Below are 16,176 nucleotides of genomic sequence, written 5' to 3'. Positions count from 1 at the left end.
ACTATAACAGAGGGTATGTTTTTTCTCTTTATGTTGGATGATAGAGGTGGCAAAATGGACTAGTTAGGTGGGTTGGGGAATGGGTGCAGCCGTGGGGTGTAAACGAGTTGAGCCTGAGCTCGTTTAACTTATGAGAGCTCTAGCTCAAGATGGGCTCAGTTTGAGCTCTAGTTCTAAAGCTCGAGCTTGACTCGTGAGTAGTTTTTCAAGCTCGAGCATGGCTTGGACTTGGCTTGTTTCTACTTGTTAGTTAATTTATATTATTTATAGGTTTTTATTTATTTATAATATTTATATATAACATATTATCTATAATTTGTTTGTTTTTATCATGATTCTATATATAAGAATAATTATTAGATAAATATATAGTTAATATGTTAAATAAAAGTATATAAACAATAGACTCGTTTAGGGTCGACAGCCGGCTCTAGCTTGGGCTTGCTTGTTAAACAAGCTTATTATTTTGATAATAATCCAGCTTTTTCAGTAAATTTGATTCAGGAGGTTTATGCTTAAAAACACACCTTGGATGACTTACCAACCTTTCCCTTTTAAACTATTTTTGCTTGACCCGTCAGATGGAAAACATATCTTGAAACGACTGAAAATAAGTAAACTGGCTGTAAAGAAGTTTCTACACTTCTACCCCGCAGATATTGTTTTATCTTGTGCTTATAGTATCTTTAATTTTTAATGTCATGTGTTTAGTATTTAAGTAGTATGCAATTTACACATTTTTTGTTGGGAATTTTAGCTTACTACAAAGGAGTCATGGGTATATTGTTGGTGTATGATGTTACAGACGAGTCATCTTTCAGTAGTAAGCTTTTCCTCCTTCTGCTTCTATTTGCTTTATAACTAATTCTTCAATTTGTTATTAATCATCACTGATGGATAAAGGCAGGCCTGTAAACAAACGAACGAACTTGAACACCTATTTTTGCTCATTTACATTAATGTACGGACATGGCACAGGTTCTGCTCGTTCATTTACATTTGTAAACATTCGTTTATTTATAGTTGTTTGTTTATGTTGGTTTAAATATTTATTCGAATTTTTTTGTTACTAATACTAATTTAAATCAATTGGAAGTTCATATTATAGGAACCTTTATCAGATATCCTTGTTTACTTTTAAAAGTTTGGATGTAATTACCCCACTATTTTAGACTTTAATTAATTTGGGAATACGTTTACTTTTGCTAGGTATTCGTTCATTTATGTTCATATGTGTTCGTGTATGTTTGTGAACCGTTTGTTTAGAATATTAACGAACACGTTCGTTTTCTTAAAGAACAGAGTCACAAACATGAATAAGAAAATCTATTCATTTAACTGTTTCTTGTTCGTTCGTTTATCATTACGGCTGCTGTTTCCTCATTAAATAAAGCTATTAATGATTTCTTCTTAATATAAACACAATAAATTTGTTATTACTATAACGATTTAATATTTTGGATAAAGTGATTTAGTTTGACGATCTCATTATTCCCCGTCTCTTTAATCAGACATAAGAAACTGGATTCATAACGTCGTACAGCATGCTTCTTACGATGTTAACAAGATTTTGGTGGGAAACAAGGCTGATATGGATGAAAGCAAACGGGTATATTTATTATAGTAATAATAATAATAATAATAATAATAATAATAATTATTATTATTATTATTATTATTAGTTTTTAAACTGTGAAATTGGAATTTATGACACTTAAATAATATCTTTTATTTATAGGCTGTACCTACTGCCAAGGGGCAAGCACTTGCTAATGAATATGGCATTAAGTTCTTTGAAACTGTAAGTTATTTAAGGTTCCGAGTAGTTGTTTAAAATGAAGAAAACTAAACTTCTTGTTATTATTATTCATATTATATGTTAATAATATCATATTTGTGCAGAGTGCAAAAACTGCTTTAAATGTGGGGCAAGTTTTCTATTCAATTGCAAAGGATATCAAATACAGGCTTGTAGATTCAGATACAAAGGCTGAGGTAATTTATTTTTAATTTATTAATGTTAAATCTATGTTTTTAATAATAAATCTTTGTTTTGACCCATCTACTTATAAACGGGTCAATTAAGTTTTTTTTTTTCACAGTGGGTACGAGATAAACTTGGTAAACGTATTTGTATATTGTATGTCAATAAGTGATTACAATAGGAGTATAAATACTGAATACATTTACACTCTAGCCCCTCTAATATAATACATGCATATAATAAACTTAATTGTCTAATATTCCCCCGCAAGCTAAGGCCGGGGAGCGACCTGTAGCTTGGACCGTAATAGGAGAAATCGTTGTGAAGATAGCGGCTTGGTGAACACATCTGCTATTTGATCATCTGTAGAGATAAACTGAACTAAAAGCTTCCGTCGGGCAACCTTCTCTCTGACAAAGTGAAAATCAACTTCTACATGTTTTGCGCGTGCATGAAATACAGGAATCGCAGAAAGATACGTAGCACATAAATTATCACACCATAAAGTAGGTACTGACTTAATCGGAACTCGAAGCTCTTGTAGAAGTGTTTGAAGCCAGGTTAGCTCAGCAACCGTATCAGCCAAGGCCTTGTATTCAGACTCAGTGGACGACCGAGAGACGGTCCTTTGTTTTCATGCAGACCATGAAACTAGGTTGGAACCTAGATAAATAGCATATCCCCCGGTGGATCGATGGTCGTCCAGACAACCAGCCCAATCGGCATCAGAGAAAGCACTTAGAGAATTAAAAGCTGAGTCGGTATATGCATGGAGAAGTGTGCTAGAAGCATGTTCGAGCCGTAAGCCATAATCAGCAGTGCCTTGCAGGTAGCGAAGAACTTTTAACTGCGGACCACTGATTATCAGTGGGAGAGTGCATAAATTGGCAGACTTTGTTAACTGCAAAATTGATATCTGGACAGGATAAAGGTAACATACTGAAGGGCACCCACTATCTGACAGTATTTGGATTGTCGAATGTTGGACTATCACCAAGGGTGAGATTAGCATTAGTGGCCATAGGTGACGAACCGGCTTAGCATTAGAAAGACCTGCCCGTTGAAGAAGTTCAAGAATGTATTTCTTTTGTGATAGAATCATGTCATGACCATGGTGAATAATTTCAATTCCCAGAAAATATGACAAGTTGCCCATGTCTAGGACTGCAAAGGTCTGTCTAAAACTCTTGACTACTGAATCAATAGCATCCTGGTTGTTACCTGTCAGTATAATGTCATCAACATAGACCAGCATGTATAATAATGTGCCCCTGTTTGAATAAACGAACAATGAGGGATCTGTTTTAGAGCCTTGAAATCCCAAGCATGAAGGGCCTTGGATAATCGATGAAACCAGGCTCCTAGAGCCTGCTTCAATCCATATAAAAATTTGTGAAGAAGGCAAACGTGATCTGGTTTTGTCGGTTCAACAAAACCTGGTGGTTGCAGATAAACAGTTTCATTTAGATCACCATGTGAAAACGCATTCTGCACATCAAGTTGCCTTAAAGGCCATTTTTGTGTAACAGCTAAAGATGGAACAACACGAATAGTCGTCGCTTTGACAATCGGGCTGAACGTCTCCTGATAATCAATCCCCGGCTGTTGCCAAAAACCCTTAGCGAAGAGGCGTGCTTTGTAAGGTTTGATAGCCCCTGTTTGGTCCCTTTTTAGTTGTAAACCCACTTGCAATCGACTACATTAGCATTAGATACTCGTGGAACCAAAGACCATGTACCATTTCTCATTAAGGCCGAATACTCTTCCACCATGGCTTTACGCCAAAGAGGATTTTTGTTGGCAACAGTAAAGGTGGCAGGTTCAGTTTATGAAGGGACAACAGTTGTATGAAAGGAAGATGGGTTGAAAGGCCGTGTTTTCTTGGGGTTTTGGCGTAAATTGGGAGGTCGAGTTCTAGGTGGGATTTGGGTCGGGTTGGTTGGAAGTGGATTAGAGGTGGAGGCAGATTGCCTAGGTCGGCGTTGCTAAGTTTGTAGAGGTGGGGACGGTGGTTGCGGGGCTATAGGTGTTTGAGAAGGAGTATTGGAGTGTGGTTCATGGTGGTCCATAGGTGATGTGGGCTGGATAGGAGGTCCGTTGTAGGCCGTAGGGGATGGTGGAGAGGTTGGGTCAACAGTTTTAGATGGTGCGGTTTGCGAAAGTGGGGGATTAGGGTAGGATGAGACATACGGGTTAACAGACGGCGTGTTTGAAATAACCGCGGGCTGATTACGAAAGGGAAAGTATTCTTCATTGAACCGAACATGTCGGGCAATGTATATTCGTTCGGAAGTTGGGTCAAAGCAACGATACCCGTGGTGAGAAGTGCTATATCCAAGAAACACACAAGGTGTGGATCGGAAGTCCAATATGTGTATTTTATAAGGACGAAGGTGTGGATAGCACTGGCAGCCAAAAACCCGAAGGAACGAGAAATCGGGTTTGTGTTTGAATACTAGCTCAAAAGGAGATGTGCCCGAGACGGCATACGATTGATTAAGTAAACCGCCGTGTCAAACGCAAAGTTCCAGAACCGTTGTGGTACACTGGATTGAGATAGTAGAGTAAGACCGGTTTCGACCACATGACGATGACGTCTTTCAACGATACCATTTTGTTCACTTGTATGTGGACAAGATAAGCGATGAATGATGCCCAAAGAAGAGAAGAATGGGGAAATATTGCGGAATTCAACCCCCCCCCCCCCCCAATCGGTTTGAACAGATTTTACTTTGGTTTGGAATTGGCGTTCAATCATAGCAAGAAACCTTTTAAAAATATCAAACACATCAGATTTAGGTTTTAAAGGAAAAAACCACATGAATTTTGAGTAATGATCAACACATAGCAAGAAATAATTATGGCCATCAAACGACTTAGTTGGCGCAGGACCCCATACATCACAAAAAAGTAAATCCAAAATATGAGAACTCTTATAATTAGAAGAAAACAAATTAAGTTTGGATGACTTTCCAACAGAACAAGAATTACAATGAGAACTGAAATGTTTATTCAAAACAGGTAAATAATATTTAGATAACATAAACTGGAAAAGTTGTGGATGTGGATGACCAAGTCTTTGATGCCATGTAGTTGAAGAAGCACGAGTGGTTGAGAAAGCGACTTCGGTAATGACTGAATCTTGGGAAGACTTATGGAATAGAGTCCACCGTTACTTGGACCCGTGAGGAGGGTAATGCGTGTAGAATTGTCCTTCACAGCAAAGAAAGTAGAGTGAAATTCAAAAAATACATCATTATCAAGACAAAATTTTTGAACGGAAAGTAGATTCTTTTTAATTTCAGGAACATGAAGAATATTTTGAAGAGAGAAGGTTTTATTTGGTGAATAAAAGTGTGAGGTACCAACGTGAAGGATGGGTAAACCGTTACCGTTACCAACAAAAAGATTGTCCTTACCATTGTATGGTTCAGCAGTATCGAAACTGGAGAAGTCTGGTGTAGCATGGTAGTTGGAACCTGTGTCAGGAAGCCATGAGGTAGACGCTTGTGAGCGAGAATCAGCATAGCGAGAATCAACATAGTTAAGGTAGAGGGATCACGATTAGGACATAGTGATGGAATGTGACCAATACCACATCTGTTGCACGTTCCATAAATGGTGTTTTGGTTTGAGGCCCAACTAAATTGACTTCTGTTTCCTCCTTGATTACGATTATTGTTGTAGTTACCATGTCCTCCACGACGGTTGTTTTGCCCCCGCCCACGAGTATTACTTGGCCGATTTTAATAAAAGGCCTGTGGGGAGTTCTGTGAAGCGGGCTGAAGTTGGAGTCCGAGTTGAGAAACCAATTGTTGAAGAGCCTGCATTGTTTCAGGTGGAGGAACTATTGAACCAGAGGTAGCAGTGGAGCTATTGCTGGTTGTAACATCTGTGAATGCTTGAACGGGTGAAATATCTGGAATATTCTTCTTGACCATGAAGTCAAGACAGATAGCAATCGCAATCCCTGAAGTTCAAGAAAGGTTGTGGGAAATTGCCTTGCAAGGATATTGGTTTTTAAACTGTTGTATTCGTCCCGAAGACCTGGGATAACAAGCATGACCAAATCTTTTTCTTTCATTGGTTCACCAATATTGTCTAGGGCATCTGCATACTCATGTGCCCTAGCAAGATAGGCTGAGATAGTCTCATCACCCTTCATGGCAATCTTAAGGAGTTGTGTTTTAAGGGTAAACTCCCTTGAGGAAGTGTGGGGTGCATAAGCATTCTCAAGAGAATGCCATAAATCTCGAGAGGTAGTACCTTGAACGTGTTGAAACGAAGCTTCTGAGATGGTTGATATCAACAGTACCCGGACATGATCATCATTAGCCACCCATGTTGTATAGTTAGGGTTTGGCTGCGGCTCTGCAGAAGTGCCCTCCTTGGCTTTTTGAGTTGTTTGCTGGATTGTTTTGATGGACAAGGAATGGTTCCGTCTATATAGCCAAATAAATTATTTGTAACAAGAAAAGGCTGAATCATAGCCTTCCAATATCCATAGTTTGTAGGAGACAAGGTAAAACTGAATTTGTGGGGAATTGTGTGAAGTTTTCTCGGTGGTAGTAAAGGCAGCAAAGAAGAGCCATTGGATCGATTTATGGCTGGTGGTTTGATTTCTGGCAAAGAGGAGGGGTGGTACGGCAGAATTAGGGTTAGAACCTAGGAGGCTTTGATACTAAGGGGGTGTTTGGCTAAGCTTTTTCTTTTTGCTTTTTTGCTTTTGGAGGGGTAAAATGTCCAAAATGCCCCTCCAAAAGCACCAAATTAAAGCTTTTTTGCTTTTTGAAGAGGCATTTTAGACATTTTACCCCTCCAAAAGCAAAAAAGCAAAAACAAAAAGCTTAGCCAAACAACTTACAAGATAAACTTGGTAAACGTATTTGTATATTGTATGTCAATAACTGATTACTATAGGAGTATAAATACTGAATACATTTACACTCTAGCCCCTCTAATATAATACATGCATATAATAAACTTAATTGTCTAATAGTACGTATAAATAGTTTAGTTGTAAAGGTAGTTGAAAGTTGACCAAAATATATTTTTCTAATAGATACAAGTTTTTATTCAAAATTTATTTATTATTGTTTCGTAGTAGTAGTTAACACATTAGTTATTAATTTTTTTTAAAGCGCAAGTTTCATATATACCCTTTTACAAGCCCACGGCTTCATAATAACACATTTTCTCTTTAAGAAATAAGAACACTAAATATTAAAATTATTTACTTAGTAAAATCGTGTTTTGCTGAATAAACTAATAGAAACATATTTTCCCCTATTTGTATGTTCAGTATAACAAACTCTTATAGTCATACAAGTTATAATTATCTGGTTTAATTTTATTTTACTATGAAGAATAGATATGATATTTCCAATTGTCTGTTTGAAATGACGCGTAAACATGATACTGTGAAATTGACCTTTTCTTAAAATCGAAAAAAATAGTTTGTTGGTCAAAAGTCAACTCATCTCGACCCAAACCCTTAGCAAAATATGATTCAAAAACTAAATATTTGGTTGTTTGAAAACCGCTTAATTGGTTACGGTTTGTTCAGTTATTGGTTTTCGATTTTCACAATGGGGTCGGCTCGGTTTCAAGTTTTTTCGCCTTTACCGTCTGGTCTTGAAAATTTTGGGCCCAAAATAATGAGCTTACACTTGAAACTATAGTTATTTATGTTAATATATAGTTTAACTGATATTACACATTTGGGACCAAAAAATGGGTACACAGATTATTAATTTCTTATAAAAAAATGACCAAAAAATGGGTACACAGTTTATTAATTTCTTATAAACTACTTAAAATTGGTTTTCATTTGATAGCAAAATATAAAACTGAGCCATCGGTTTTATCCGATCTACCATTCTAAGGCTTAACAAGCCAAAGATCAATCCAAAAACACAACCTTTAATCCATTTCTTACCTTTTGGCGTTCTAGATCTACATCCGGTTTAAGAGTTGTAGATGTAGCTTCTTTTGATGGATTTCTAGCACAAATGAAATGAGATATAGTCTTGTTATCTTGGATCTTGGATTGAGAGTGTTTGTGTGTGAAAATTATGGTGTAATTAGGGGTGATAAAAGGGTTATTAGGGTCAAGGTTAAAAGAACGGAATTGCGCCTCAAGGCGTTTCCCTTAGCCTCACGAGGTGTAAGCCTCAAGGCGAAATTAGGCGTAAGCCTGAGGCGGAATTAAAAAATAAAATAAAATTTATATATCTTTTAAAAAATAAAAATTATATATATCTTAAAAAATAATTTTCACTTTATTATTATATATACACACACACATTGATTATATATATGTGCATGGGTATTTGTACTCATAAACTCCATTAAGCCCATATAAAGCCCATACTTAATTACATAATTCTTTCTTTAACACTATATATAATAAAAAAATTCTACATAGTTCAATTTTTCATTGACCTCGATGTCCTCTAACGGCACATGGGTTGTGTCATCGGCAAGACATATTCGTAAGTGAGAAATGTGAAAGGTAGAGTGGATCCCATCCAACTCTGCAGGTAGCTCTAACTGGTAAGTCACCTCACATGTACGTTCCACCATATTGAACGGTCAGCTTTCCTAGTTTTCTGAATTGAATGGTTCCTTTCCATGGTAAAACCTTCAGCATCACGATGTCGCCAATGCTAAACTTGACCAGTCGTCGTTGTTTATCAACGTATGACTTTTGCTGGTGTTGAGCTGCTTTCATTCTAACCTTGGCCATAATCTGATAAAACCTTGTTGTCTCCTGAACGACTTCTAAGCTTCTAAGCTAGCTCTTTCTGACCAATTTCTCCTCAACAAAAATGAGTTCTATGGCACTAACCGTATAACATTTCAAACGACGACATACCAATACTTGCATGGTTGCTGCTGTTGTATGAAAACTCAAGTGATCATCCCAACTACCATGGAAGTCTAATATACAGGCACGAAGTATATCCTCATGGGTTTGGATGGTCCTTTTAGACTACCAGTCTAGTCTCTTTGAGGATGATACGCAGGGTTTAGTATTGTTCCCATTAAATCATAGAACTTCTTCCAGATCCTGAAGTAAAACGTGTATCCCGATCTGACTCAATGGACAATGGCACCCCGTGCCTTGCCACAATTTCGTGGATAAATATTTATGCTAACTTCTCAAACGAGAAAGTGAGCACTTTTCGTCAAACGGTGCACAATCTGTGGATAGAGGCTGTGATGTAGGCCTACTGAACTTCAGACATGACAGTGTGAGTGGAAATGATTTTTTGTCCTCTAGTGATGGGGCACGGGGGCATGGTATGATGGGGCATGACCCGTGCTTGACCTATGTCACAAGAATCTTCTTCAATCTTGGTTGTTTATTTTTTCATTTGATCATCCAGAGGTTATTTGTTCCAGAAAATTCAAAGTAAACCTAACAAATACAAAATCCACTCGAATCCTTGTAGAAACAATTAAAAACGAGATGCAAATGATGTATAATTGTGTACACACTGAATATTGTTAGAAGTATGTGAATTTTTCCGTCACAAGACGTGTTTTAGATGGCTCTTTAAAATAGTACAAGGTTTGTTTAGTTTTTGACGGCCGATCCTGGCTGGTTGGTCTGGATTGTGGTGAAACATATATTTACAACACGGAGCGTTCTTTGCATTACGGTTTCCAAATCTTGGCCTATATATCAGTTAGATGTGAAGAATGCATTTCTTCGCCAGAATTTAAACACATGCATCAGTCACTAGTATAAATTGTAAGAAGGAAAACATATTAATATTTGAATAAATAATTATTGAATATGTGTAGGCAACGTGTTCATCTCAAAAGATTGCAAAAAGAAATATATGTATGCACCATATCGGTCTATGGTAGTTTAGGCGTGAATGTTAGAATGAAAATGAATATTAGAATGACATGCGGCATTAATTATTTTCTTTTGTTAGAAGAAGATATCATTTAATACTCTATTTTAATTTCATACACGTACACACAATACATGCATACAGATGATGAAAGTAACAAGATCTTCTGAAGAAGATTTAAGATTTGAAATAACAAATATTGATAAGTCTAATGGTATATACACATATTGTAATGATGTATGTTTTGTTGGTAATTCTGGACGGTATTCACTATTCACAAGTCGGTGAATATGTAAAGACCTAAGTTGGTCAAGTTGTTTTAGTTTTATAACTGTAATATGTGACATATGTCAAGTTGTTTTAGTTTTATAACTGTAATATGATTAGCATGGTAACGCCTTGGTCACCGAGTTAAGAGTTTGATCTAAAAATATAGTGCTTGAGTAGAGGCGTTGGATGTGTGATCAATAAAGAATTATTGGAATGAGTTTTTGAGCTAGTTTTCTCTTACAATGATATAATTTTACTGATCTCGTGTCTTGATATTTCAACCTTTGTGGCTATATAATAACCATTACTATTGTTTTCATTTCTAATACATGGCTTAGGTGGTTTTCTTTTTTGACTTTCATCCCCCTATTTTCCTCTTTGTTTCTCTACAGCTTGATAGACTAAAAATCCGACTTGAATATATAGTATCTGCCACAAACAACTTTGCTGATGAAAATCTCATTAAGAAAGGTGAATTTTCAAACGATTACAAGGGACAAATGCTAAGATCTGGACAGTTGATTGATATTTGTGCACGGAGATTTAAACCTGGATTTGGGCAGGGTGACACTGAGTTCCGGACTAAGATTTCAATTCATTCTAGTCTCGAGCATAAAAATATCATCTCTTTTATTGGGTTTTGTGACGAGTATGATGCAAAGATACTCATATATGAGCATGCAGTTAACGGAAGTCTAGACCAACATCTTAGTGATCCGGATTTCAGATGGTTCCAAAGACTGAAAATATGTTTAGGTGTTGCTCGTGGATTGAGTGCCATCCATTATGATGTCGTACATTGTAATATTAATAGCTCTAAAATATTTTTGGATAAAGATTTGGAACCTAAAATATCGGGTTTCAAACATTCCACAAAATATCCTCGAAGTTGGAGGCATCGCCTTCTCTCGTCTCACAGCTTTGACAACACAAATATGACACCCAAATATGATGTTTATTGTTTTGGTGTATTGTTGTTTGAAGTCCTTTACATGGTGAAACCAATGAAAACACAACGTCAAGGCATCATTAATCCCAAGTTACGAGAACAAATGGATAGACAGTCGTTGACTTTCTTAACAAAAATAATGGATAAGTGCTTAAATGAACATCCTGTGCAACGCCCAACTATGGATCAGGTTGTCAAAGAACTTGAGGGTGTGTTTGAACTTCAATGGAAACATGAAAATCATGTAAGGCGACTTTTATTTTTTATTTTTTCTTTTGGCTTTCTTCTTTCCTTCGGTCATTTTTATTATTATGGTTGCTAATTTATTGTGCATTGAGGTAATTGGTGTTATAGGAACACTCAACAGCTGCAGATAAAGATGAAGTCACGTCATCATATCTCCTCAAGGTAAACGAAATTGATTTTTCATCATAATAACTAAAGTTGATATCTCATTGCCCGACTAATGCCTAGCGAGTTTTACAACTATGATGATACTCCCATTATATCTTAACACACTATTTTGTAGTTGGAACGGCTGAAGATTCCACTAAGTGAAATAAAAGAGGCAACAAATGGTTTTGATGAAGCACACTTTGTAGCTGGTGGCGGGTTTGGCTTAGTGTATAAAGGAGAACTTGATCTTTTAGGTATCCAAAATTCACCATCAGTTGAAGGTGAACAGAAAAAACAAAGCAAAACACCTGTAGCAATAAAATGCATCAAAAATAGGCAAGATGTGGCCAGTAAAGAAGGATTGTTAACAGAAATTGAATTGCTTACAAGTTGTAAGCATCAAAACGTTATCTCACTTCTTGGCTTATACATGGAAGCTGATGACATAATTCTTGTGTACGAGTACGCTTCCAAAGGAAGTCTGAGTGATTATTTGGGAAGCACTTGTAAAAATATTAATCTTACTTGGGGAAAAAGATTAGAAATTTGCCTTGATATTGCACGTGGAATAAACTACCTTCACACCAGTATGGAGGGGAAACCTAGGATAATACACCGAGATATAAAAAGCGAGAACATCTTGTTGGATGAAAATATGAAAGCAAAGATTGCTGACCTTGGGCTCTCAAAATTCCACTCCAGAAGCCAACAAGCGAGCACTATCCATACAAAACATATTGCAGGCACAAATTTTTATGTGGATCCAGAGTATGTGACTTCAGCAAAGTATAAAAAGGAATCAGATATTTATTCCTTTGGAGTGGTTTTATTTGAGATGCTATCTGGAAGGTTGGCCTATGAACAAATTTGCATAGAGGAAAATGACAAAGGGCTTGCATCTATTGCAAGGCGGCGCTACAATGAGAAAACACTAAAGGAATTGATTGACCCTAAAATGATAGATGAAGTTGGTGAACACATTGTAACTTTAAATAGAGGTCCCAATCAAGAGTCTTTTGAAGCATTTTCACGAATCGCATATCAATGTTTGGCGGAAACTCAAGCCAAGCGCCCGACAATGGAAGTTGTCACCAAGGAACTTGAGAATGCTTTGAACTTACAAGTAAGAACCCTTTACAAATATTATAATATTTTTTTTCAATATCCCTTTTTAGTAATTACTATGTTCATCATTAACATTTTAAAGAAATTTATGATTTATGAATGTGAATCATGATGACTTGTCCCGCTAAAAAATTGATTTATAATCTGTCTATTTCAAAATAGAAAGCTAAATATCGTGAGGAACCATGACAAGTGTTAATTTAAAAGAATATTATCATATTTAAATACTAATAGTTATTATTTTCATTAAATAACTATTATGAAGCATTTGATTGATATTAACCAGGATCATTTCACCACCTTTCCCGATTTTCTTTTAGTACCGAGTGGATGGGGTGGAGTTCCCCATCGGTACCACACCCAATTTCATCCCATCCATATGCATCATGAGTCCACTCCTACCACCCGAAAAGGAAAAAAAAAACAAATATATACAAGAGAGTGGGAGATTGAGAAAACGATATAGCTAGGGCGAGATTGGGTAAGATATGCATGATACCGGCCCATCTTTTTATTTATTTATTGAAGTATCACAAGTTAAACTAAATGTAAAAGTACTAAAACAATAATATTATCCCTCAACATATTTGTAGACACTAGTTGAGCGCCCATGTGGGTACATGTAAGGAATAAGGATTACAATAATTACTGTTGGGTATAATCTTGATGGCCGGATGAAGTCGGGTTGGATTAACGGGTCAGACAGGTCCTCATCTTGGTCAGCATTGGATAAATGGGTCATCAGATATTTAGATATTTAGCTGGTGATGTGTGTGGAAGAAGTCTAGATTGATACCATTCTTGTTCCAGTAACTTTCTTTCATACGTGAGTTTTGTGTGATTTGGTGAGTGTTAAAGTGGGGCCTGAACCAAGAATTACTAATTATGTGGTAAGTAATGTGAGAATATCATATGTTGATGCATTTAAATCTCTCATGTCAAGAAGCATACTTTTTAGTGACTATTCAAATCTTTTGAATTATGAATTGACACTAAGTGAGGAAATAGGACAGTTTCCTTACAAGTTACAATATCATTATCATCGTCACAAGGGCATGTATATATACTACAACATTAATTAACCTTCATTTTAACAAACAATGGTGCAGGGGGAAACCGTGGTACTCTCAAGGTTTCGGCTCGGTGATATATTGTTGGCGACCGAAAACTTCTCTGACACATATTGTATTGGGTTGCATGAATATGGTAAGGTGTATAAAGCAGAACTTGATGATTTTGAGAACAAAAGTTTGTTGGCATTTAAAGAGAAAAGTGATAGTGAATGGCCAAAGGCATGGCCAAAGTCACACATCACTGTAGCTATAAAACACATTTCTGGTAGCGGGAATGTAAAAGAAAGGTTCGTTACAGAAATCGGAATGCGTACTGGTTATAACCATCTCAATATAGTATCTCTTCTTGGCTTTTGTGATGAACGTGATGAGGTTATCCTTGTTTATGAACATGCTTCTAACAAAAGCCTCGATGGCTATTTGAAAACTGTTGATAACTTGGATAATCTTACATGGACGCAACGTCTGCACATGTGCCTTGGTATTGCACGTGGCCTCAATCACCTTCACACCAAGATGGATAGCCAAGAAGGGATAATACATGGAGATATAACGAGTGCCAACATTATGTTAGGAAAGAACTTGGAGCCAAAGATTGCTTACTTTGGGATTTCGAAATTCCACTTACCAAATCAAGAGGCAAGCACTCTCATTAGCACGCAATTCTATAGGGATCCTGAATTTGAAAAAACACTTGTAATGAAGAAAGAGTCGGACGTTTACTCCTTTGGAGTTATACTATTTGAGATCTTTTGTGGGAGGTTAGCCTATGATCCCATTTACATATATAATAATCAAAAAGGGCTTCCACATGTCGCACACAACCACTTCAGTGATGGAACATTGAAGATATTGCTAGATCCTAAGTTAAAGCAAGTAACGGATGGTGGCATTTTTACATCAAATAGAGGACCAAATCAAGACTCTTTGGATGTGTTTTTGAAAATTGCATATCAATGTTTGGAAGAAGCTCAAGCCAAGCGCCCAACAATGGAAATCGTCATCAAGGAACTTGAGACGGCATTAAACTTTCAAGTAAGTCAATATTTCTGAAATATAGTATTCTTTCTTCTATTCATATCTTGACCAGTTATAGAAAGTATTATGCAGCTTAACCATTATAAATTTAAGGAAATGTGGGATTTATTTTCATGTTAAATTGGAATATGTTAACTACAAACTAGCTAGAACTTTAGATGTATCATGTATATTACGCCAAGTAAATTAATTAATAACTCGTACCTTTGAATCTTAAGTTTGTGGATTAATTTAATAACTGGCCTATTATAAAAAGAAAGCTAATGATCAAACATTTAAACAATGCATGCATGTTATTCATCGGTGGATTTAGTTATATTTCGTGAATTTGTTTGGATATTGTGCAAAACTGAGTACATGATCATGAGTAATTACGGATTTAATTATCCGCATTTTCATTTTCTTTTTCCAAAAACTACTTGTGTATTATTTTGAATTACTATGTCGATATAATGCCTTATAATTCACAGGAAAACCTCATGAAAAGGCTCCAAATTTCAATTAAAGACATTGAATTGGCCACAGAAAAATTCAGTCAAAAGAATTACTGTGAAAGTGGGAGACACTGGAAGGCATATAAAGGAAAGCTACCACATGCTACCATTGTTGCAAAGTGTTGGGATCACATGTTTGATGATCAATTTCGGACCGAACTTGATACTCTTTTCAAGCGTAAGCATAAGAACATTATTGGTCTTGTAGGCTTCTCTAACGAGACGAATGCAAAGATCATTGTTTACGAGCACATGCCTAAAGGAAGTCTTAATAAATATTTAAAAGACTCTAATCTTAGATGGATTAAACGGCTCAAGATATGCATTGATGTTGCAAGTGCATTGGAGTTCCTTCATGAAGGTGATGTAACAATGAAGAAGGTGGTACATAGGGACATCAAAAGCAATGGAATTTTACTAAATGATAACTGGGATGCCAAAATTTCTAATTTTGAGTTGTCCTCATTAGATTCATCACGCCAGGACATGGAACATATCAGTAATGATGCTTACCTTGACCTGCAGTATAAACAAGGCTTCTTAACTGAAAAATCAGATGTATATTCATTTGGTGTGATTTTATTTGAAATCTTGTGCGGAGGATTGGCATGGGTAGAGGGGCATGAAGGTAGCAGTCAGCCTTTAGGCTCTTTGGCTAAACACTACTGTGAACAAGGAAAACTTGATGAAATAGTGTTTGAGGATATAAAGGAACAAATTGCGCCACAATCATTGACCACGTTTGCAAATATTGCCTATCGATGCTTACATGTTAAGCGGTATAAGCGACCAAAGGCAAGCAAGGTGGCGATATAACTTAAGAGAGCAATGGAATTTCAAGTAAGTTTTCTTATTAAGCAAGTGTACGTTCGCTTCCTTTGGATGCATCTGTCTTTAATTAAAATGCAATAAGTGTTAGTTGTATATATATCAAACTAGTTTTTATCCCCGTATTACGGGGTTGTTTCACATTATTCGT

The 16,176-nt window shown here is 36.4% G+C and overlaps 2 protein-coding genes across 2 annotated transcripts in view; both read left to right on the top strand.

Annotated features, from left to right (window-relative positions):
- Nucleotides 1–16,176, top strand: part of LOC143622922 (uncharacterized) — a 34,676-nt gene that overhangs the window by 17,359 nt on the left and 1,141 nt on the right. The gene's annotated exons all lie outside the window — the stretch shown is intronic.
- Nucleotides 642–16,013, top strand: LOC143622861 (uncharacterized). The gene is made up of 9 exons (XM_077093888.1): nt 642–823; nt 1,512–1,609; nt 1,739–1,801; nt 1,903–1,995; nt 10,515–11,315; nt 11,426–11,479; nt 11,601–12,590; nt 13,702–14,700; nt 15,174–16,013. Exons 1-9 carry the CDS (start codon nt 724–726, stop codon nt 16,011–16,013), a joined length of 4,038 nt encoding a protein of 1,345 aa, XP_076950003.1. The 5' UTR covers nt 642–723.

This window comes from Bidens hawaiensis, unplaced genomic scaffold (genome assembly GCF_021521415.1).
Source record: "Bidens hawaiensis isolate Kalapana, Puna unplaced genomic scaffold, B.hawaiensis_p1.1 tig00003244_1, whole genome shotgun sequence".
In the NCBI taxonomy this organism is placed as follows: Eukaryota; Viridiplantae; Streptophyta; class Magnoliopsida; order Asterales; family Asteraceae; genus Bidens; species Bidens hawaiensis.
Note: the sequence above shows the minus strand (reverse complement) of the source record. Positions and strands in the feature narration are given on the sequence as shown.